The sequence below is a fragment of the Rhinopithecus roxellana genome, chromosome 8 (genome assembly GCF_007565055.1).
Source record: "Rhinopithecus roxellana isolate Shanxi Qingling chromosome 8, ASM756505v1, whole genome shotgun sequence".
NCBI classification, from domain to species: Eukaryota; Metazoa; Chordata; class Mammalia; order Primates; family Cercopithecidae; genus Rhinopithecus; species Rhinopithecus roxellana.
In genome coordinates, this window is record NC_044556.1 from 15346280 (window position 1) to 15368845 (window position 22566).

Genomic DNA, 22566 nt, shown 5'->3' on the forward strand with positions numbered 1-22566 from the left:
TTACTGTGAACGTTAAACTAATATTCATAGAGTAAGCCTGAGTCAGGTGTTTGCTGTTATTATTAAGCCTCACAGCAGGTTGTTCTTATCATCCAGAAATTTTTTTTGACACAGTCTCTCGCTCTTTCACCCAGGCTGGAGTACAATGGCATGATCTGGACTCACTGCAACCTCCGCCTCCTGGGTTCAAGCAATTCTCCCTGCCTCAGCCTCCTGAGTAGCTGGGATTACAGGCACCTGCCACCACGCCCGGCTAATTTTTGTACTTTTAGTAGAGACGGGGTTTCGCCATGTTGGCCAGGCTGGTCTTGAACTCCTGACCTCAGGTGATCCACCCACCTCGGCCTCCCAAAGTGCTGGGATTACAGGCATGAGCCACCACTCCCAGCTTTTTTTTTTTTTTTTTTTTTTTTTTTCCCAGATACACGGTCTTGGGAGTCTGAGGCACGAGAATCACTTGGGCAACAAATATGAAACTCCATTAAAGTTTCACATTTAATGAAGGTGGAGGGAGGTGGAGGTTGCAGTAAGCAGAGATCACGCCCCTGCTCTCCAGCCTGGGCGACAGAGCGAGACTGTCTTTAAAAAAAAAAAAAAAGGCCGGGCGCAGTGGCTCACACCTGTAATCCCAGTATTTTGGGAGGCCAAGGCGGGCGGATCAAAAGGTCAGGAAATCGAGACCATCCTGACTAACACGGTGAAGCCCCGTCTCTACTTAAAATACAAAAAAAATGGCCGGGCGCGGTGGCTCAAGCCTGTAATCCCAGCACTTTGGGAGGCCAAGACGGGCGGATCACGAGGTCAGGAGATCGAGACCATCCTGGCTAACACGGTGAAACCCCGTCTCTACTAAAAATACAACAAACTAGCCGGGCGAGGTGGCGGGCGCCTGTAGTTCCAGCTACTCGGGAGGCTGAGGCAGGAGAATGGCGGGAACCCGGGAGGCGGAGCTTGCAGTGAGCTGAGATCCGGCCACTGCACTCCAGCCCGGGAGACAGAGCGAGACTCCGTCTCAAAAAAAAAAAAAAAAAAAACAAAAACAAAAAAAATTAGCCGGCCGTGGTGGCAGGCGCCTGTAGTCTCAGCTACTCGGGAGGCTGAGGCAGGAGAATGGCGTGAACCCGGGAGGCAGAGCTTGCAGTTAGCCGAGATCGCGCCACTGCACTCCAGCCTGGGCGACAGAGCAAGACTCCATCTAAAAAAAGAAAAAGAAAAAAAAGAAGATGCAAGGTCTCACTACATTGCCCAGGCTGGTCTCGAACTCCTGGGTTCAAGCGGTGCTTTTGCCCCCGAACTCCCAGTGTTGAGATTACAGGAGTGAGCCACCGCGCTAGCCTTTTTATTCTCATAAAAGCACTCTGGAATAAGCCCCTAACACACCCTTGGCTCCTCCCCCAAAGTCAGGGCTGGCCAATCCCTGTGGCCCATGACTACGCATTGATAGCCCTGGGAGTGCACACATGAACCAAGCTGAACCAATCAGACCAAGTCCTGAGAATTAAGCAGAAAAAAGGACCACTAGGACCCTGAGACAGAGGTATGGGTTCCCTGAGGGCTAGGGGGTATTATTACCACCACACAGAGAGAAATCTTGCCTGACAGATGCTACCACAAAGAACAGTAGATCTGAGAGATGGAGAACAGGATTCCTGATGAGATCCGAGGGTCCAGGATGAAGTCCCTGGCTCCCCCATCCATGAAGTTTGCAAATAGCAGAATAAATTGTTCCTATTTTGCCTGCCTCCGTTTGAGAGTTTCTGTCACAATTTGTGGCTCCCTGCACTGTAGGTGGGCCATTTTACAGATCAATACTGTGAGCTCTTGTGGGTGAGTACTGGCGAGAGTGAGGAGCCGGGATGTGAACGCATGCTTTTCATTTTTTTTTTTAATGGAGTTTCACATTTGTTGCCCAGGCTGGAGTGCCGTGGTGCGGTCTTGGCTCACTGCAACCTTTGCCTCCCGGGTTCAAGTTACTCTCCTGCCTCAGCCTCCCCAGTAGCTGGGATTACAGGCGCCTGCCACCACGCCCGGCTAATTTTTGTATTTTTAGTAAAGACGGGCCTTCACCATATTGCCCAGGCTGGTCTCGAACTACTTACCTCAAGTGATCCCCCCTCCTCGGCCTCCCAAAGTGTTGTGATTACAGGCATGAGCAACCACGCTTGGCAGGTTTGTTTTTAACACTTGCTATGGACTTGCATGCCTTTTTTTTTTTTTTTTTTTTTTTTTTTTTTTTTTTTTTTTTTGAGATGGAGTCTCCCTCTTGTCACCTAGGCTGGAGTGTGGTGGCATGATCTCGGGCTCCCTGTAACCTCGGTCTCCGGGTTCAAGCGATTCTCCTGCCTCAGCCTCTCGAGTAGCAGGGATTACAGGCACACACCACCATGCCCAGCTAATTTTTTTGTATTTTTAGTAGAGACGGGGTTTCACCATGATGGCCAAGCTGGTTTTGAACTCCTGACCTCAAGTGATCCGCCCGTCTCGGCCTCCCAAAGTGCTAGATTACAGGTGTGAGCCACACCGCGCCCGGCCTAACTACATGGTCTCACTCTGTCGCCCAGGCTGGAGTACAGTGGCGCCATCTCAGCTCACTGCAAGCTCCGCCTCCTAGGTTCACGCCATTCTCCTGCCTCAGCCTCCCGAGTAGCTGGGACTACAGGCACCCGCCACCTCGCCCGGCTAGTTTTTTGTATTTTTTAGTAGAGACGGGGTTTCACCGGGTTAGCCCGGATGGTCTTGATCTCCTGACCTCGTGATCCGCCCGTCTTGGCCTCCCAAAGTGCTGGGATTACAGGCTTGAGCCACCGTGCCCGGCCCTACATGGTTTTCTAATTGCTCTAGCAAACTCCCGGTGGGGCTGCGGGCCTGGCTCTCACCGTGGGGGGGCTCTGGCTGGAGTCACAGTGCGTCAGCAGCTCATACAGGGTCACCCCGAAGGACCAGACATCGGACGCATAGTAGAACTTATACTCCTTCAGGCACTCTGGGGCATACCTAGGGGAAGGGGGGCACTCAGGCCTCGGGGGGCTGCACTGAGGGTTGGGGGATCAGACCAGGCTGAAGCCCTCACCTGAGACTGAAGGACCCTCTGGGCTCAGTTGGGACCCACCCTAAAGAGCGCAGCCTGAGCGGGGTGAGGTGTTCATTGGCTAGGCCGGGTTAACCCTGCTCACAAGGCCAAGTTGCACTCTATACACAGCCCCTTGCCTCCATAGGCCCCACCCCCACACGCACTTCACCGAGACCATGCCGTCATGAGACTCAGCATCCGTCCACTCCACCCTGCCTGTTCCAAGTGACCCCAGCACCCCCTCAGACTGCACCCCGCCTGGTCACCAGAACACGGGGCTGTCCCCATCCTCGCGCACGCGGTAGTACTCGTGGCCTTCGGGCACGGCCTTGGCTAGGCCAAAGTCCCCGATCTTGACCAGCTTGTCGTTGTCCAGCAGCACGTTGCGCGCGGCTAGGTCTCGGTGGATGTAGTGCTGCGCGTGCAGATAGGCCATGCCCTGGGGGCGGGGCAGGGCTCGTCAGTTTCAATAGGGCGGGTTTCGGCCGGGGGCGACTGCAGGACCTGAGCAGCCAGGAAGGCTGGGGGACAGTCAGGTCAGGCCTGTGGCTACCCGGCCGCTGGAGAGGGCTGGATGGCATGTGGCACCAAGCAAAAGGAGGTTAAGCCAGAAAGCAGGGACGGGGCTAGACTAGCAACTCTGGGCAGGAGGGCGAGTTGGGAGGCGCCAAGCCTGCAGTGCATGGTCCCTTGGGGGAGGGGGTGTGGCTGAGCGAGCCGACCAATTCGGAGGTCAGCGCAAGGACAAGAGGGCCTGGGCAAATAAGCAGGGGCGGAGCGTGAGAGCAGACTGCACCCGACAGCTGAGGCCAGCCCAAGATGAAGAGGAAGGGGCAAGCTCCAGAAGCAGGGGCGGGGCCGACCCACCTCGCAGATCTGCTGGGCGAAGAGCAGCAGCTGGGCCAGCCCCACGCTGTGCCGGGGCAGGTAGTCTCGGAGGCTGCCCAGGGGCACGTACTCCATGACCAGCTGCAGCGACTTCTCGCCTGCCGCGGAGAGGGGCGGCCCCGGTGGGGGACGATAAAGGGCGGGCCGGGGACCGCCTACCCTGAGCCCAGCAGAGCCCCTCCAAGGTCGGGAGGGAAGGCCAAGACCCGCGCACACCAGACCCAGTCCTCAGGTGGGATGGACCCATCCAGAACCCCATTCTCACTTGAGGGAGCTGCTGGTGGCTCCCGTCCATCCTGGCCCCAGCAGGTAACACCCCCCAGATAGGAAGGAGGCAGCCTGACCACGCTCACCCAGCTGCCAAGAATCGCGTCCTGCAGCCTGGGGTTGAGAGTGTCTAATTGGCTAGGCCAGACTGGCCCCGCCCACAAGGCCACACCCCCCCACGCTCTAATCACCCCCCCTCGAGTATCTAGGGCTCGCCGGGCCCCGCCCACCTTGGTCCTCGCAGCAGCCCTTGTACTTGACGATGTGCTCGTGATAGAGCGTACGCAGAATCTCAATCTCCTGCTTCCAGCCCGAGCGGTGCTGGGGGCCGCAGTCTGCCTTAAGGGCTTTCACCGCCACCATCTCGCCAGTGCCGTCGTTGGTCGGATCGTAGCAGTACAAACTGACCTTGCCGAAGTGACCCTGGTCGGGAGCGCACCAGGGTCAGCTCCACCTCCCCAATCCCTGCACCACTTCCCCAACCCCTGATTTCCCAGGCCACTCCTCCAGGCAGATCCTTTCGGAATACCCCAGGCCCAGCCCACTCCGCGCTATTAAGACTCCGTGGCACCTAGGCCAGGGAGGGTCCCACCCACATCTCCTGAGAATCACCTTAGGCAGGTATTTATCCTCAACTCCCAAACTCCTCCCCGACCAGGTGGGCCTTTTAGCAGCCCGGGCCCCTCCCTCACCTCGCCCAGATCTCGGATCTTTTTCAAATAGCGCTTGTGGAAAACCGTAGGGTCTGACGCCGATGAGTCCGGGTTCACAATCAAGACGTCAGCAAGATCTGGAAGAGCTGCGGTTCGTAAAGGCCTGACCCCGATCCTTTCCCCAGCAGGCACACACTTGGGAGTCACAAAGCCAGCCACAGCTACCCCAGGATCCGATCCCAGAGGTAAGAAAACTTTTTCCTGCAACAGCTGAAAGAGTCCACTTACTGTCCAAAATGATGCAGAGTTGGCTGCATCAAAACTGACATCTGTTTGGGAGGCTGAGGCGGGAGGATCACTTGAGCCCAGGAGTTCGAGACCAGCCTGGACAACATGGTGAAACCCCATCTCTACAAAAAAAGTTAAAAATAAAATAAAATAAAATCAGCCAGGTGTGGCAGCGCGTGCCTGTGGTCCCAGCTACTCAGGAGGCTGAGGTAGGAGGATCGTTTGAGCCCAGGAGTTTTGAGGCTGGAGTGAATCTGGGCTACAGAGAGAGACTGTCTGGAAAGAAAGAAAGAAAAGAAAGAAAAGAAAGAAAAGAAAGAAAGAAAGAGAAAAGAAAGAGAAAAAACAGAAAAACCTGACATCTGGAAGTTCTGAGACTGGATAGAAGGCACAGATATTTCATAGAGAAAAGAGAAAAACTGGTCAGGTATGGTGGCTGACACCTGTAATCCCAGCACTTTGGGAGGCTGAGGCAGGAGGATCCCTAGAGCTCAGGAGTTCCAGGCGGCAGTGAGCCATGATCGTGTCTGTGAATAGCCACCACACTCCTGCCTGGACAATATAGCAAGACCTAGTTTTTAAAACAAAAAAGAGAAAGAAAAATATGATATGACCAGTTGAAAATGGCATATGAGGCTGGGCACAGTAGCTCATGCCTGTAATCCCAGCACTTTGGGAGGCTGAGGAGAGTGGATCACCTGAGGTCAGGAGTTTGAGACCAGCCTAGCCAACATAGTGAAACCCCGTCTCCACTAAAAATACAAAAATTAGCTGGGCATGGTGGTGGACGCCTGTAATCCCAGCTACTCGGGAGGCTGAGGCAGGAGAATTGCTCAACCCGGGAGGCGGAAGTTGCAGTGGGCTGAGATCACGCTATTGCACTCTAGCCTGGGCAACAAGAGCAAAACTCCATCTAAAAAAAAAAAAAAAGAAAGAAAGAAAGAAGGAAAGAAAAAGAAAATAGGCCAGGCGCAGTGGCTCACGCCTGTAATCCCAGCACTTTGGGAGGCTGAGGCGGGTGGATCACGAGGTCAAGAGATCGAGACCATCCTGGCCAACATGGTGAATTCCCGTCTCTACTAAAAATAAAAAAATTAGCCAGGCGTGGTGGCGGGCGCCTGTAGTACCAGCTACTCGAGAGGCTGAGGCAGGACAATTACTTGAACCCAGGAGGTGGAGGTTGCAGTGACCCAAGATTGCACCACTGCACTCCACCCTGGCGACAGAGTGAGACTCCGTTTCAAAACAAAAAAAAAGAAATAAAATAACGTATTAATTTTTTAAAGAAAACAATACAAAAATTAAAAAAAACTGCAAGGGTCTACATCCCTAAACCAAAGAAGTTGTGTCTCTCCCCAGACAAAACATTAAGGAGGCCAGGCGCAGTGGCTCACACCTGTAATCCCAGCAATTTGGGAGGCTGAGGCGGATAGATAGTTTGAGGTCTAGAGTTTGAGACCAGCCTGGCCAACATGGCAAAACCCCACCTGTACTAAAAATACAAAAATTAGCCGGGCATAGTGGCACGTGCTTGTAATCCTAGCTACTTGGGAGGCTGAGGTGGGAGGATTGCTTGAACCCAGGAGGTGGAGGTTGCAGTGAGCCAAGATCGCGTCACTGTGCTCCAGGCTGGGTGACAGAGCAAGATTCCATCGCAAAATAAATAAATTAATTAATTAATAATAAATAAAGGAGAGCTCAGGGCAGCCAGGCAGGGCATGCTTATGAATGCCACTGCAAGACATTCGCACACACCCTGAACCACTGTGCAGACACCTCTCGTGCGCTGTAGGCATACAGCAGGGATCCCAGCCCCGTCCCACTTCCCCAGGGTCCCAGCACTGGGATGGAGCTCACTGTGGGGCTGCAGCCGGGTGAGGTCACGCAGGATGGTGCGGAATGAAGGCCTCTGGGTTGGCTCATAGGTCAGACACTGGCTGGTGAGTGTGGCCAGCTCTGGGCAGGAGGGCTCGGGCAGCCGGTGCTGCCTCTGGTAGAAATGCTCCTTCTGTTGGGGAAGGGACTCAGAGGAGTCAACATCCTCCCCTCGCCCCCACCCCTTCCCCAAGAGGCAGAGTCAAGCCCCCACAGTGGACCGCCAGGTGCCCACTCTTATCAGTCCCATTATACAGATGAGGCAACTGAGGCTCCACAAAGTGGGAGGACGTGCTCACAGCCGCAGAGCCAGGCCTAGGACCCAGGTCCAGTGATTATGCAGAGCTGGAGTGTCACAGACAGCCTCTGGCCCAGAGGTCCCCTCCCACCCCTCCTGTAGACCTCAGCTCCTCAATACACTGAAGCCTCAGCCTTTGCACAGGCCATGCACTCTGCCTAGGCTGCCCTTCTTAGCTGGACTTGTTGGCATAATTCTACACTTAGATAAAACCTTTTCTGGGACCGGGCACTATGGCTCATGCCTGTAATCCCAGCACTTTGGGAGGCCGAGGTGGGCAGATCACCTGAGGTCAGGAGTTCAAGACCAGCCTGAACAATATGCTGAAACCCTGTCTCTACAAAAAACACAAAAATTAGCCAGGCGTGGTGGCATGTGCCTATAATCCCCTCTACTCGGGAGGCTGAGACAGAAGAATCACTTGAACCCGGAAGGCGAAGGTTGCAGTGAGCCGAAATCATGCCATTGCATTTCAGCCTGGGCAACAAGGCGAAACTTCGTCTTAAAAAAAAACAAAAAAAAAAGGCCGGGCGCGGTGGCTCAAGCCTGTAATCCCAGCACTTTGGGAGGCCGAGACGGGCGGATCACGAGGTCAGGAGATCGAGACCATCCTGGCTAACACGGCGAAACCCCATCTCTACTAAAAAATACAAAAAAATTAGCCGGGCGAGGTGATGGGTGCCTGTAGTCCCAGCTACTTGGGAGGCTGAGGCAGGAGAATGGCGTGAACCTGGAAGGGGGAGCTTGCAGTGAGCTGAGATCGCGCCACTGCACTCCAGCCTGGGCGACAGAGCGGGACTCCGTCTCAAAAACAAAAAACAAAAAACAAAGGCCGGGCGCGGTGGCTCAAGCCTGTAATCCCAGCACTTTGGGAGGCCGAGACGGGTGGATCGCGAGGTCAGGAGATCGAGACCAACCTAGCTAACACGGCGAAACCCCGTCTCTACTAAAAAATACAAAAAACTAGCCGGGCGAGTTGGCGGGCGCCTGTAGTCCCAGCTACTTGGGAGGCTGAGGCAGGAGAATGGCGTAAACCCGGGAGGCGGAGCTTGCAGTGAGCTGAGATCTGGCCACTGCACTCCAGCCTGGGTCACAGAGCGAGACTCCGTCTCAAAAAAAAAAAAAAAAAAAAAAACAAACAAAAAAAAAAACACCACACACAAACCTCCTCTGGGAAGCCTTGTCTGACCCTGCTGCTGGCTGAGGCACGTCCTCCACCCCTCTTCCCCACTCCGCAGCCTGGGCCTCTCCCATCCCTGCCCTGGTCACTCTGCCTAAAACTGAAATCAAGTCTCTTACTTGGCTTGTGTGTACCAGGCACAAGTGACTTCCACAAGGACCTAAAAAGGCTAGGACTACATTGAGCACCAACGAGTGGACCACTTGCTGGTGGCCCAGACAGACTTGAAGTCACGAGGCCAGAGGGGAGGCAGCTTTGAGCTCTGATTCTGTCCTCTGGATTCCTTGGAGGGGCCCCCATCGTGGGGAGGGCCCAAGGGTCTCCCAGACATACCTCGGAGGAGCTGAGGCTCTGCAGAGGGGCCTCTCCATCAAAGCAGATCTCCAGGAGGGTGGCACCAAACCCCCACTTGTCCATGGCAATACTTAGGCTGTTGGGCCCACCTGGGAGGCATTCGGGGGCCATCCAGGGGATCCGCTCCACCCGCTCTGGGAGGCCAAGGTCAGAGGTCACCAAGGGTGAAAGGAGCGGGGAAGCCCCCCACTGTGCCCAGGTCCCCTCGGGTACTCACCCTCCCTGGACAGGGCACCCAGGCCCACGCCGGGATCACTCAGCTTGATGAAGGGGCTCGTGCCCTCTGCCAGCCCCAGCCGAGCCAGCAGGATGTTCCGGCCACACACATTACCATGTACCAGGTTCTTGTTCTCCTGAGGTGGGCAGGAGAGGGGGTGTGGCCACTCAGGAGGGGCACAGATGCCAACCCCAAACCTGGACCCCATAGGGACAGTCAATGTGAAAAGGAAAACTGTGACCATCACTGGGTTTCTTTTTGTTTTTTGAGGGGGTTTTCTTTTTCTTTTGTTTTTTTGAGACAGGGTCTCATTCTGTCTCTCAGGCTGGAGTATAGTGGCATGAACATAGCTCACTGCAGCCTCAAATGCCAGGGCTCAAGTCTTCCAAGTAGCTAGAATTACAGGTGCACACCACCATGGCTGGCTAATTCTTAAATTTTTGGTAGAGATGGGGTCTAGCTATGCTGCTGTCCAGGCTGGGGTGCAGTGGTGTGATCATAGCTTACTATGGCCTCAAATTCCTGGGCCCAGGTGATCCTCCCACCTCAGCTTCCCGAGTACCTGGGCCTACAGGTGCAAGTTACCACATCGGCTAATTTTTTTTTTTTTTTTTTGAGACAGAGTCTCACTCTGTCACCCAGGCCGAAGTGCAGTGGCACGATCTCGGCTCACTGCAACCTCTGCCTCCCAAGTTCAAGCGATTCTACTTCCTCGGCCTCCCGAGTAGCTGGGATTATAGGCGTGCACCACCACACCCGGCTAATTTTTGTATTTTTAGTAGAGATGGGGTTTCACCATATTGGTCAGGCTGGTCTTGAACTCCTGACCTCATGATTTGCCTGCCTCGGCCTCCCCAAGTGCTGGGATTACAGGCATGAGCCACCGCGCCCTGCCTCACATTGGCTAATTTTTTTTTGTATTTTTAGCAGAGGCAAGGTTTCACCATATTGGCCAGGCTGGTCTCAAACTCCTGACCCCAGGTGATCCACCTGTCTTGGCCTCCCAAACTGCTGGGATTACAGGTGTGAGCCACCATGCCTGGCTATTTGTTTATTTTTTAAAGACGGGGCCAGCTGGGCGTGGTGGCTTACGCCTAGAATCCCAGCACTTTGGGAGGCTGAGGCGGGTGGATCACGAGGTCAGAAGTTCGAGACCAGCCTGACCAACATGGTGAAACTCCATTTCTACTAAAAATATGAAAATTAGCTGGGCGTGGTGGCAGGCACCTGTAATCCCAGCTACTCCGGAGGCTGAGGCGGGAGAATCATTTGAACCCGGGAGGCAAAGGTTGCAGTAAGCCGAGATCATGCCATTGTACTCTAGCCTGGGCGACAGGGTGAAACTCCATCTAAAAAAAAAAAAAAAAAGACGGGGTCTCGCCCGTCTCAATCTCCTGGGCTCCTGGCCCTCCCTGACTGACACAGGCCACACACCAGGTAGCTGAGGGCGCTGGCCAGCTGCTGGGCCACCACCATCTTCCAAGCCATGGGCACATGGCCCCGCTCCCTCCGTAGCCACACGTCCAGGGGTCCGTGCTCCATGTACTCTGTCACCATGATATCTGCAAAGACACAGCTGCTCTGGGGCGACCTGCCTGCTTCTGCCCTCTGGATGGCAGGGAATTGGGGGAAGAGGCCAGGGAGGGACTTGGCATGTGGCTGGGTGCATGTGGCTGGGGAGGTGTCAGGGCAGAGGTGTGGGTGGAGTTTGGTCAGGGTTGAAAGTGAGTTTGGGGAGAGAAGAAATGCGGAATGCAGCAAAGGCAGTGGTGGATGAGGGCATTGGGGTCCAGGTGGTGTGCGGCATGGAGGAAATTGAAGTTCAAGAGAGAAAGGTGGGCTGGGCATAGTGGTTCACGCCTGTAATCCCAGCACTTTGAGAGGCTGAGGTGGGTGGATCACCTGAGGTCAGGAGTATGAGGGCAGCCTGCCCAACATGATGAAACCCCATTGCTACTAAAAAAAAAAAAAAAAATACAGCCGACGTGGTGGCTCACGCCTGTAATCCCAGCATTCTGGGAGGCCGAAGCGGGCAGATCACAAGTTCAGGAGTTCAAGACCAGCCTGGCCAATATGTTGAAACCCCATCTCTACTAAAGATACAGAAAATTACGGTGAAACCCTGTCTCTACTAAAAATACAAAAAAATTAGCTGAGCGTAGTGGCGGGCGCCTGTAGTTCCAGCTATTCGGGAGGCTGAGGCAGGAGAATGGTATGAATCTGGGAGGCGGAGCTTGCAGTGAGCCGAGATCGCGCCACTGCACTCCAGCCTGGGCGACAGAGTGAGATTCCGTCTCAAAAAACAAAACAAAACCAAAAAAAACAAAAAAACTTGGGAGGCTGAGGCGGGAAGATCCCTTGAGCCCAGGAGTTTGAGACCAGCCTAGGCAATATAGTGAGACCCCCATCTCTACAAAAAATGTTTAAAAATCAGCCGGGTGTCCCACCTACTCCACAGCATATGCCTGTGATCCCAGGTGCTCAAGAAGCTGAGGCGGGAGGTTCGCTTGAGTCCAGGAGGTTGAAGCTTCAGTGAGCCATGCATTGCAGCCTGGGCAACAGAGGGAGACCATGTCTCACAAAAAAGGAGATAAAGGTGAGCCTACAAAGTAAGCAACTAGGGATGGGGGGATGGGCGTGGATAAGCAGACGGTGGGGGCTTGAGGTTGGGGTTTAAGTGATGTTTGGGTACCAGAGTAGTCAGGGGGCTGTGGCTCAGGGCATCAGCCAGGGTCCAGGGGAAAGTGGGGAAGATGCACACACACACAGGGGGTTGAGGGATGGGCAGGTCTAGGGTTGTTCTGTACAAGGGCTTTATTATTTATTTATTTATTATTTTTTTTGAGACAGAGTCTCTCCCTGTCGCCCAGGCTGGCGTGTAGTGGTACAATCATGGCTTACTGCAGCCTTGAACTCCTGGGCTCAAGTGATCCTCCCATTTCAGCCTCCCAAGTAGCTAGGACTACAGGCATATGTCACCATGCCTGGCCCTAATTTTTAAATTTTTTTTTTTTTTTTTTTTTTTTTTGAGACAGAGTCTCGCTCTGTGGCCCAGGCTGGAGTGCAGTGGCGCGATCTCGTCTCACTGCAAGCTCCGCCTCCCGGGTTCCTGCCATTCTCCTGCCTCAGCCTCCCAAGTAGCTGGGACTACAGGCGCCCGCCACCACGCCTGGCTGATTTTTTGTATTTTCAGTAGAGAAGGGGTTTCACCGTGTTAGCCAGGATGGTCTCGATCTCCTGACCTTGTGATCCGCCCATCTTGGCCTCCCAAAATGCTGGGATTACAGGCGTGAGCCACCGCACCTGACCAATTTTTAAATTTTTTGTAAAGATAGGGTCTGGCCATGTTACCCAGGCTGGTCTTGAACTCCTGGGTTTAAGTGATCCTCCCACCTCAGCCTCCTAAAGTGCTGGGATAGGTGTGAGCCACCACATGTAGCCTATACAAGGAGTTTCGAGCTACCTGCAGAGGAAAGGAAGAGGTGGGGTTAGGCAGGGTTGGATGTGCAGGGGCTGAGGTCTAGGAGGTCAGGACACATCAGCGCTGGAGTCTGCCTGAGGCCATAGTGCTGATGGGGCCAGGGGCAGATGGGTGCTGGATTGTAGAGGTTGTTTGGGAGGTAGATGGAAATGGGGATGTAGCTGGGAATCAGGGTGGACGCTGAGACTGAGGGCAGGTGAGGTGTTGGGATATAAGTTTATAGGCTGGAATATTGTCAGGGGTTGGGGTCTAGGTTGAAGGTCAAGGTATAGCCCGGGATCAGAGTACAGGTGAGAGTTGAGAAATAGGGATAGGTTGGGGTGTAGGTCGAGGGTTGGGGTACAGATCAGGGAGTGGGTGTAAGACAGAGGTGGCCTGCCAAAGGGGGATGGGTATGGCGGGACCCACTCACTTTCAGGGCCGCGCACACAGATGCCGTGCACGAAGGCCAGGTGCACGTGGGAGACCTGGCTCATGAGGCTGGCTGTCTCATAGAAGGCCTGTGGGGGCCGGGCAGGTCAGGCGGCTGCAAAGCCGACCCGTCCCATCCCACCCCACCTCCTCCTCCAGACACACCCCTCCCATCCCACCTCCTCCAGACACACCCCTCCCATCCCACCTCCTCCAGACCCCCCAGGCCTGGCCCTGCCGCTCACCAGGGCAATGTCATGGTGACTCGGGTCCAGCACTTTGAGCACCACTCGTAGCTCCTGCCCACGGTCCCTGCCAGGGACGAGGGGGTCCTCGTCGTCCATCTTGCCCTCCTCAGGGTCCCCACTGCCCTCTACTCGCAGGCGGCCCTCGTACACGTTGGTCCTTGTGCCCTGGCCCAAGTGGGACAGCTGCGGAACCATGCGGCACAGAACACCGCCGTGGTGAGAGTTCGCAGCTGATCTCCCAAGGCCCCCAGCACCCACATCCCCAGGGGCCCTGCCCTTGCCCCGGGCCCCTTCCCTGCACCCACCTGGGTGATCTCCTTCTGGTCAACCCGGTGGAAGCTGAGCTGGCTGAGGTTGAGTGTCCTGGTGCTGGCCCGAGCCCCCCGCATGATGATGAGGTTGGAGGTTTCTGGAGGCAGGTGTGAAGTCATGGAGGGTGGGCCTGGGGGAGAGATGCCACATCCCACCCAGAGGTCCCCCCATCGTCATACCTCCTGGTTGGGGCAGGCAACAGCGACGCAGAGAGAAGCAGTCGTCCCCGGCCCTCAGCAAGCAGCCCTGCAAGGCGGCCCCAAGTTCCCGAATGCTGGGGAAGGACCGGCCCCAGCCCTCCAGCACAAAGGCCCCAGCCTGCTGCTCAATGGGGAACTTCCGGAGCCGCAAGCTCTGTGTGCCGTCTGGTGCCTGGCGGGAGGTGGCAGAGATGGTAGCGGTGAGCAAGGGACCAGGCAGGGAGCGTGTCCGTGTCCAGCCCCAGCCCCAGCCCCAGCCCCCAGCCCTGGGCCCACCTGGCTACGCTGGGCCACTGTGAGGATCAAGCGGTAGGGGTGGCTGGTGCTCCAATGAATGAGGTACAGGCCGTCCTCGGGCCGCAGCTTGGCCTGCACAAACGGCTCCCTGTAAGGGGGTCCAGGGGGACTATCAGGCCACCTGGGCCACTGCTGGACCCATACCCGGGAACAATGACACTCATTACCTGCTTAGAGGTCACACACACAGCTAGGACAAGTGTCAGACACAGCCACTCTTGTGAGGACACTAACTCTGGACACACACAGCCCCTTACATGGAGACACAGCGCAGCAGCAGGCACACACCTGCTTTTTTGTTTGTTTTTTTGAGACAGAGTTTTGCTCGTCACCCAGGCTGGAGTGCAATGGCGCGATCTCAGCTCACTGCAACCTCCACCCACCTGGGTTCAAGCAATTCTCTTGCCTCAGCCTCCCGAGTAGCTGGGATTACAGGTGCCTGCCACCATGCCCAGCTAATTTTTATATTTTTAGTGGAGGGGGGGCCAGGCGTGGTGGCTCACGCTTGTAATCCCAGCACTTTGGGAGGCTGAGGTGGGTGGATCATGAGGTCAGGAGATCTAAACCATCCTGGCTAACACAGTGAAACTCCATCTCTACTAAAAATACAAAAAATTAGCCGGGCGTGGTGCCAGGCGCCTGTAGTCCCAGCTACTCAGGAGGCTGAGGCAGGAGAATGGTGTGAACCCGGGAGGCGGAGCTTGCAGTGAGCCAAGATCCTGTCACTGCACTCCAGCCTGGGCGACAGAGCAAGACTCCGCCTCAAAAAAAAAAAAAAGAGAGGGGGTTTCACCATGTTAGCCATCCTGGTCTCAAACTCCTGACCTCAGGTGATCTGCCAGCCTTAGCCTCCCAAAGTGCTGGGATTATAGGCATGAGCCACCGTGCCTGGCTACCTGCTCTTTTTTTTTTTTTTTTTTTTTTTTTTGAGACAGGGTCTTGCTCTGTTGCCCAGGCTGGGGTGCCACGGCATGATCTCGGCTCTCTTCAGCCTAAGCCTCTCAGGCTCAAGCGATTCTCCCACCTCAGCCTCCCGAAGAGCCAGGATTATAGGTGTGCCCAGCTAATTTTTGTATTTTCAGCAGTTACAAGACCTTGCTATGTTGCCCAGGCTGCTCTTGAACTCCTGGGCTCAAGTGATTCTCCCACCTCGGCCTCCTAAAGCGCTGAGATTACAGGCGTGAGCCACCACAGCCAGCCTACTCCTGCTCTTGTACTTGACGCCAGACGGGCCCTGACAAGGTGACACACACTCCAAGACAGGAAACAGCCATCAGGAGCCGGATGGGCGCACACCCAGCCACGGCCACCGCCACTCACAAGGGTGACACACGATAGATGGCTAATCACACAAGCAAAGGACAACAATCCCAGACACACCTAATCACCCAGTGTGACAAGGCAACACAGGGGCCGGGGCATCCCAGACACAGAGGTGACACAAACATGTACTATAAAGTGTCATGGCTACATAGGCCCAGACACCTACATGTGCAGTGGCTGACACACGTGGTCCCTAACACCTGTCTGTACAGGGGCGGCACACATATAGCCTTAACAGCAGTCACAGCCACAGGCCTCACAAGGTGAAATGCCCACTTCCCCCTCCCCTGGCATCACAAGTAGGACAAGGGTCAGAGTCACAGGGGCAGTGACCCGACAAGGAGACAGTCACAAATCACGACTTGGCAGCACAAAGGACAGCCACAGACGCCCCTGCACCTGATGATGACATAAGTACTGGCAACTTCACGCCCTCAGGCCCACAAGTCACACACAGGACCGCTGAGACGGTGACTCACAAGTTACCAGCATGGGCAGCCGCCTGCAGAGGCGGAAGCATCCAACGTACTGCTGAATGATCACCAGCACCAGGGTAACGACAGTCCCGTGAAACTCACCAGTTCTGTGCAATGACAACCTCAACACACAATGACAGTCACGGCAGGGCGTGGTGGCTCACGCCTGTAATCCCAGCACTTTGGGAGGTGGAGGCAGGTAGATCACCTGAGGTCAGGAGTTTGAGACTAGCCTGGCCAATACGATGAAACCCCACCTCTACAAAAATACAAAAATTAGCCTGGCATGGTGGCGAGCGCCTGTAGTCCCAGGTAATCGGTTGGGAGGCTGAGGCAGGAGAACCACTTGAACCCGGGAGGCGGAGGCTGCAGTGAGCTGAGATCACGCCACTGCACTCCAGCTTAAGCGACAAAGACGTGCACCCACACGCACACCCTGCACAGCCCCTAGGGCTCACAGTCTAGTTGGCAGCCTTGGCAGTGGCCCCCAGTGCCTCCCCACACCCAGCACTCACAGCAGGGGTCCATGGATCCCATCCTGGATGCTCATCACCAGCCGTGGGGGAGCCACCTCGTGGCACAGGTAGTGGCTGGAGTCGGCCGTCAGGCGGAAATAGCCGTCCACCAGTGACACGAAGGACAGCGCCGCAGCCCGGGAAGGCAGGCTCAGCTCCTGCCAGCCAGGGGCGCATCAGGCGAGTGTCCTCCCAGGCCATGGCGGCCCCTAGCCCGGCACCCACCCCGGGCCTCACCAGGCACTTGTTGTCCTGCCGGTGGATGCTGACACAGCGCTCTTTCAGCACCACGTGGGTGATGTCCCGGAAGTCGCAGAAGTAGGCCCACAGTGGCTCCCGCAGCCTGTCCACCGGCTGGCCGATTGCCTTGTGAGCCTTGGCCTTCTTCCCAGACAGGCTGGCTTGGGGGTTCCTGCCGCTGCCGCCACTAGAACCCTGAACACCCAGCAAGTGGGGCAGAGGATGGAGAGGGCAATGCCCATTTATACTTCTGCACTTTCCCCTGGGGGGAGACTGGAGCCAGAAGGGCCAGGCACCAACCTAGGTTGACCTCCCAAGTCCCAGTGTCACAGGCGGGATGGGGACCCACCCCATAACATACACATGCTGGAAGCCGGACCCTTAGGGACAGCAGAGAGCGGAATCCTGACCCCCTCACCAGATGAAGGGGTTCCCCAGATGAAGGTGCCAGTCCCCAGATGAAGGGGTTCCCTGGAGGTGCAGACTCCAGAAATAAGGTCCCCAAGGGGTAAGCAGATGGAGGACCTTCTCCAAGAAACTGGCCCCAGCAGACAGGTGCCCCAGAGCCATGTGGGGAGAGGGCTCAGGTCAGCCACCCTCAGAGGCTAGGGCCAAGGATGAAGAGAGACCCCCACCCCAGCCCAACCTGAACCTCCAGGGCGGAAGAGGCGCCTTGCTCACCTCCTCCTTGTTCACCTCCTCCTGTACTGGCCACCACTGGATGCCACCAGTGCCTGTCACCAGCACCTCATGGGTTGGGGGTCCAGCAGCAGACTCGGGGCCAGGGTCTGTAGGGGCCTCCCCACTGTCCCGGATGTAGCAGGGCTCCCCCTCTGCCTGGGCCAGCAGCCTCAGGTGGCACACAGGCACACGCTCTGTGCCAAAGCGGGGTGCCAGCCGTTCAAGTGTGGCCAGGTATTTGACCATGACCATCTGCTGGGAGAGTCTGTCTGGCTGGAAGTCCTGCAGGAACCTGCGGAAGACGTTCCGAAGGCGCAGCCGGGTCAGGGCGCTGTGCTGCCGGATCTGCCGACGGAAGGAGAGCGGGATACAGTCCTTGAAGCTGGGGGGAGCACAGGGAGGGGCTGGTCAGGGACCTGGGTTGCAGACCCAGCTGGGTGACACAGGGCAAGTGGCTTAACCTCTTTGAGCCTCAGCTGCCTCATCTAGATAACAGGCACACTAGCCAGGTGTGGTGAATTGAGCCTGTAGTCTCAGCTACTTGGAAGGCCAAGGCGGAAGGATCACTTGAGGTCAGAAGTTGGAGACTAGCCTGGCCAACATGAAGAAACTCGATCTGTCTCTACTAAAAATACAAAATTTAGGCCGGGCGCGGTGGCTCAAGCCTGTAATCCCAGCACTTTGGGAGGCCGAGACGGGCGGATCACGAGGTCAGGAGATCGAGTCCATCCTGGCTAACACGGTGAAACCCCGTCTCTACTAAAAAATACAAAAAACTAGCCGGGCGAGGTGGCGGGCGCCTGTAGTCCCAGCTACTCCGGAGGCTGAGGCAGGAGAATGGCGTGAACCCGGGAGGTGGAGCTTGCAGTGAGCTGAGATCCGGCCACTGCACTCCAGCCCGGGCGACAGAGCGAGACTCCGTCTCAAAAAAAACAAACAAACAAACAAAAAAAAAAACAAAATTTAGCTGGGCATGATGGCGGGCACCTGTAATCCCAGCTACTCAGGAGGCTGACGAAGGAGAATCTCTTGAACCTGGGACGCAGAGGTTGCAGTGAGCTGAGATTGCGCCACTGCACTCCAGCCTGAGTGACAGAGTGAGACTCTGGCTCAAAAAAAAAAGTAGAGGCACGGCAATATGTGAAGTCTACCCTGGCTCCCAAATGCTCAGGACACTTCCCCCTGCCTACACAGCATCCCCACCCCGTTCCCAGACACCTGGTCTTCTTGGCCACCTCCTCCAGGGGGACACCACGGCGGAGAGCAAGGTGACAGAGGTGCAGAAAGGCCATGCCTAGGCTCTCATTCTTAAAGTGGTGGATCTCCTCCTCGCTCGACAGCTCCCACAGTGATGCCACGTCATTCACAAACTCGTGCTTGCCCTGGGAACAGGAAATTGAGCAGAAAGGGAGGTGTGAGAATGCGTTCACTCTCTAGCCCAGAGGTATCCAATCTTTTGGCTACCCTGGACCACACTGGAAGAAGAACTGTCTTGGGCCACACATAAAATACAGTAACACTAACGATAGCTGATGAACTAAAAAAAAAAAAAAGAAAAAGAAAAAAAAATCACAGGCCGGGCACAGTGGCTCACGCCTATAATCCCAGCACTTTGGGAGGCCGAGGCGGGCGCATCACCTGAGGTCAGGAGTTTGAGACCAGCCTGACCAACATAGAGAAACCCCACTTCTACTAAAAATACAAAATTGGCCGGGCATGGTGGCACCTGCCTGTAATCCCAGCTACTCAGGAAGCTGAGGCAGGAGAATCACCTGAACCCGGGAGGTGGAGGTTGCAGTGAGCCGAGATTGTGATATTGCACTCCAGCCTGGGCAACAAGAACGAAACTCCATCTCAAAAAAAAAAAAAAAAAAAATTGCAGCAAAATCTCAGAATATTTTAAGATAGTTTAGGAATTTATGTCAGGCTTCATTCAAAGCTGTCCTGGACAGCATGCAGTCCGCAGGTCAGGGGTTGGACAAGCTTGCTCTAGCCAGAGAACTCTAATTTCCTGCATCTCACCACCTTGAGGGGAGAGACCGCCATTTACTGGAAAGGCCAAATATGCAGCATACACCCCTCCTCTTGTCAATCTTGTGCCTGTGACAGACATTACTAATCCATCACAGCACTCTTTCCCCTTCAACCTGAACTCTTAGCTGGGCATAGTGGCTCACACCTGTATCCCACACTTTGGGAGGCTGAGGCAGGTGAATCACTTGAGGTCAGGAATTTGAAACCAGCATGGCCAACATGGTGAAACCCCGGCTTTACTACAAATAGAAAAATTAGCTGGGGGTGGTGGCGGACACCTGTAATCTCAGCTACTTGGGAGGCTGAGGTGGGAGAATCGCTTCAACCTGGGAGGTGGAGGTTGCAGTGAGCTGAGATCACGCCACTGCACTCCAACCTGGTCGACAGAGCGAGACTCCGTTTCAAAAAAAAAAAAAAAAATCCCCAGATGGCATGAGTTGAAACCCATTAGCTATAATGAATCAGGGAGGGAAATGGGGGCTCCTTAACTGCCCCTAAATCTCCCACAAATAGTCTTGCCCCCTGCAGCCCTGCTCATACCTGCTCAAAGAGGTACTCAAATGAGGCTGGGTCCAGGAGTTGCATCCCCTGTGCTGTCTGATCTGAGGATGCCTCGGTTCCTGGGGGCCCACAACGGTACACAGCCGGCTCCTGAGGATTCATGCCATGCCAGTTCCGGAAATAAAACCTGCAGGATGGGAGGGACGCAGCTGGGGCTTAGCACAGAGTCGGACCAGCTTCAGCACAGGAGGGGACGAGCTTTGCAAAGAGGTCTCCACCCACCTCATGCGGAAATACAGCATCAGGCTTGCATCCCTGGGGATCTCTAGGATGTAGTTTGGGGGCAACCAGACTTGGGCCTGAGCATCGAAGAGGGCGAAGAGATTGAAACAAGGAGGAGTGATACCTGGACCAGGGGAGAAATGAGGTCAGGAGTCACGTCATGTGCTACCGTCAGACCCGAAGACCCCGCAGACCCAATATCTGCCTTCACACTCCCTCTGAGGCCCCCTCCGCCACCTGCAGCTTCAGTCTCACGTTGCCCCTGGGCAGAGGACAGTGCATATGTTGATCATGCTGTGGCCTCACAGGAGGACTACATTTCCCAGCCTCCCTTGCAGCTAGGATGGGGCCAATTGCACTGGTTTCTGGCCAAAGGGATGGGCATATTTCCAAGCCTGGAAATAAATCCTCTTGTCACCTTCACCACCTGAGGTATGTTGAAGGCTTCTTGTGCCAGATGGTGAAGCTGTAAGATAGAGGCAAACCATCCAACCTGTACTTGATTTTAGGTAAACCCTTTTTTTTTTTTTGAGATGGAGTCTTGCTGTCGCCCAGCCTGGAGAGCAGTGGTGCAATCTCAGCTCACTGCAACCTCCACCTCCTGGGTTCAAGTGATTCCCCTGTCTCAGCCTCCCGAGTGGCTGGGAATACAGGTGTGTGCCACCACACCCGGCTAGGGCTACTTTTTGTATTTTTAGAAGAGACGAGGTTTCACCATGTTGGCCAGACTGTTCTCAAACTCCTGACCTCAGGTGATCCACACACCTTGGCCTCCCAAAGTGCTGGGATTACAGGCCTGAGCCACCATGCTCAGCTGATTTTAGGTAAACCTTGATTGTCTTAAGATTTAGGGGGATTGCTTATTCCTGCAGCAAAACTAATCCTAGCCTGAACCACATAACTCTACAAACTGCTGCAATTGTCTGGCATCTCCCTGAACTCCAGCCCCTTCCTGGCTGGAGAAACATTCAGTCACTTCCTGGCTGTCTCCCCCTGGACATCACAGGCCCCCACTTACATATGCTTTGTTCCAAACAACACATCTTACCTGTGGTCGGCAAACTCCAACCCTCCCCTCCTCTGCCCAATTATTTTATCTTATTTTATTTTTTAAGGGTCAGGGTCTTCCCTTGCCACCCAGGCTGCAGTGCAGTGGTGCAATCCTAGCTCACTGCAGCCTCAACCTCCAGTGCTCAAGCGATCCTCCACCTCAGTCTCTGGAGTTGATGGGATTATGGGTATGAGCCAGTGTGTGTGGCTTCTACCCAGTTCTTCAAACCAGGAACTTGGTCCGTATCTTCAGCCTCTCCCACCAACTCCACAACGTATCGGTTACCAAGACCTGCTCTTCCTGCACTCTCCATGTCCTGGGGATCTATCTACCACCTTCAAATGCAAACCTCAACCCCAATCCAGTCTCCAGACTTGCTGTAATTTCCCACACCAGCTACCCAGGGCATCTTTCTTTCTATTGATATCATTTAAAAATTGTATCTGTTGGCCGGGCGCAGCAGCTCACGCCTGTAATCTCAGCACTTTCAGAGGCTGAGGTGGGCGGATCACAAGGTCAGGAGATCGAGACCATCCTGGCTAAGACAGTGAAACCCCGTCTCTACTAAAAAACACAAAAAATTAGCCGGGCATGGTGGCGGGCGCCTGTAGTCTCAGCTACTCGGGAGGATGAAGCAGGAGAATGGTGTGAACCCAGGAGGTAGAGCTTGCAGTGAGCCAAGATTGCGCCACTGCACTCCAGCCTGGGCGACAGAGCGAGACTCCGTCTCGGAAAAAAAAAAAAAAAAAAAAATTGTATCTGTCAGCCGGGTGTGGTGGTTCATGCCTGTAATCCCAGCACTTTGGGAGGGTGAGGCGGGCGGATCACAAGGTCAGGACTTCAAGACCAGCCTGGCCAATATGGTGAAACAACATCTCTACTAAAAAATACAAAAATTAGCCGAGCGTGGTGGTGCGTGCCTGTAGTCCCAGCTACTCAGGAGGCTGAGGCAGGAGAAATGCTTGAACGTGGGAGGCAGAGGTTGCAGTGAGCCGAGATGCACCACTGCATTCCAGCCTGGATGACAGAGTGAGACTCCATCTCAAAAAAAAAAAAGAAAAAACAAAATTGTATCTGTGGTGTGGGCATGGTGGCTTATGCCTGTAATCCCAGCACTTTGGGAAGCTGAGGTGGACACACCACCTGAGGTCAGGAGTTCCAGACCGGCCTGGCCAACACAGTGAAACCCCCGTCTCTACTAAAAACACAAAAATTAGGCCAAGTGCAGTGGCTCACCCCTGTAATCCCAGCACTCTGGGAGCCCGAGGCAGGCGGGTCACGAAGTCAGGAGTTCTAGACCAGCCTGGCCAGCATGGTGAAACCCCGTCTCTGCTTAAAAAAAAAAAAAAAGGCCGGGCGTGGTGGCTCAAGCCTATAATCCCAGCACTTTGGGAGGCCGAGATGGGCGGATCACGAGGTCAGGA

General features: G+C 55.0%; 1 protein-coding gene across 4 annotated transcripts in view; it reads right to left on the minus strand.

Annotated features, from left to right (window-relative positions):
• TYK2 (tyrosine kinase 2) overlaps window positions 1-22566 on the minus strand; it is a 31593-nt gene that overhangs the window by 1125 nt on the left and 7902 nt on the right. For 3 of the 4 annotated variants that reach the window (XM_030935084.1, XM_030935085.1, XM_030935087.1), the window contains 20 exons: window positions 20092-20215; window positions 19849-19996; window positions 18493-18656; window positions 17275-17656; window positions 16591-16788; window positions 16354-16511; window positions 14019-14127; window positions 13722-13914; window positions 13536-13639; window positions 13228-13413; window positions 12984-13071; window positions 10525-10652; window positions 9091-9226; window positions 8853-9007; window positions 7024-7174; window positions 4918-5024; window positions 4456-4648; window positions 3938-4056; window positions 3337-3509; window positions 2877-2994 (listed from right to left, as the gene is read on the minus strand). In XM_030935084.1, coding sequence (XP_030790944.1) covers window positions 2877-2994; window positions 3337-3509; window positions 3938-4056; window positions 4456-4648; window positions 4918-5024; window positions 7024-7174; window positions 8853-9007; window positions 9091-9226; window positions 10525-10652; window positions 12984-13071; window positions 13228-13413; window positions 13536-13639; window positions 13722-13914; window positions 14019-14127; window positions 16354-16511; window positions 16591-16788; window positions 17275-17656; window positions 18493-18656; window positions 19849-19996; window positions 20092-20215 — 3134 coding nt within the window. The remainder of the gene's footprint in view (window positions 1-2876; window positions 2995-3336; window positions 3510-3937; window positions 4057-4455; window positions 4649-4917; window positions 5025-7023; window positions 7175-8852; window positions 9008-9090; window positions 9227-10524; window positions 10653-12983; window positions 13072-13227; window positions 13414-13535; window positions 13640-13721; window positions 13915-14018; window positions 14128-16353; window positions 16512-16590; window positions 16789-17274; window positions 17657-18492; window positions 18657-19848; window positions 19997-20091; window positions 20216-22566) is intronic. The other variant, XM_030935086.1, reaches the window with a different exon arrangement.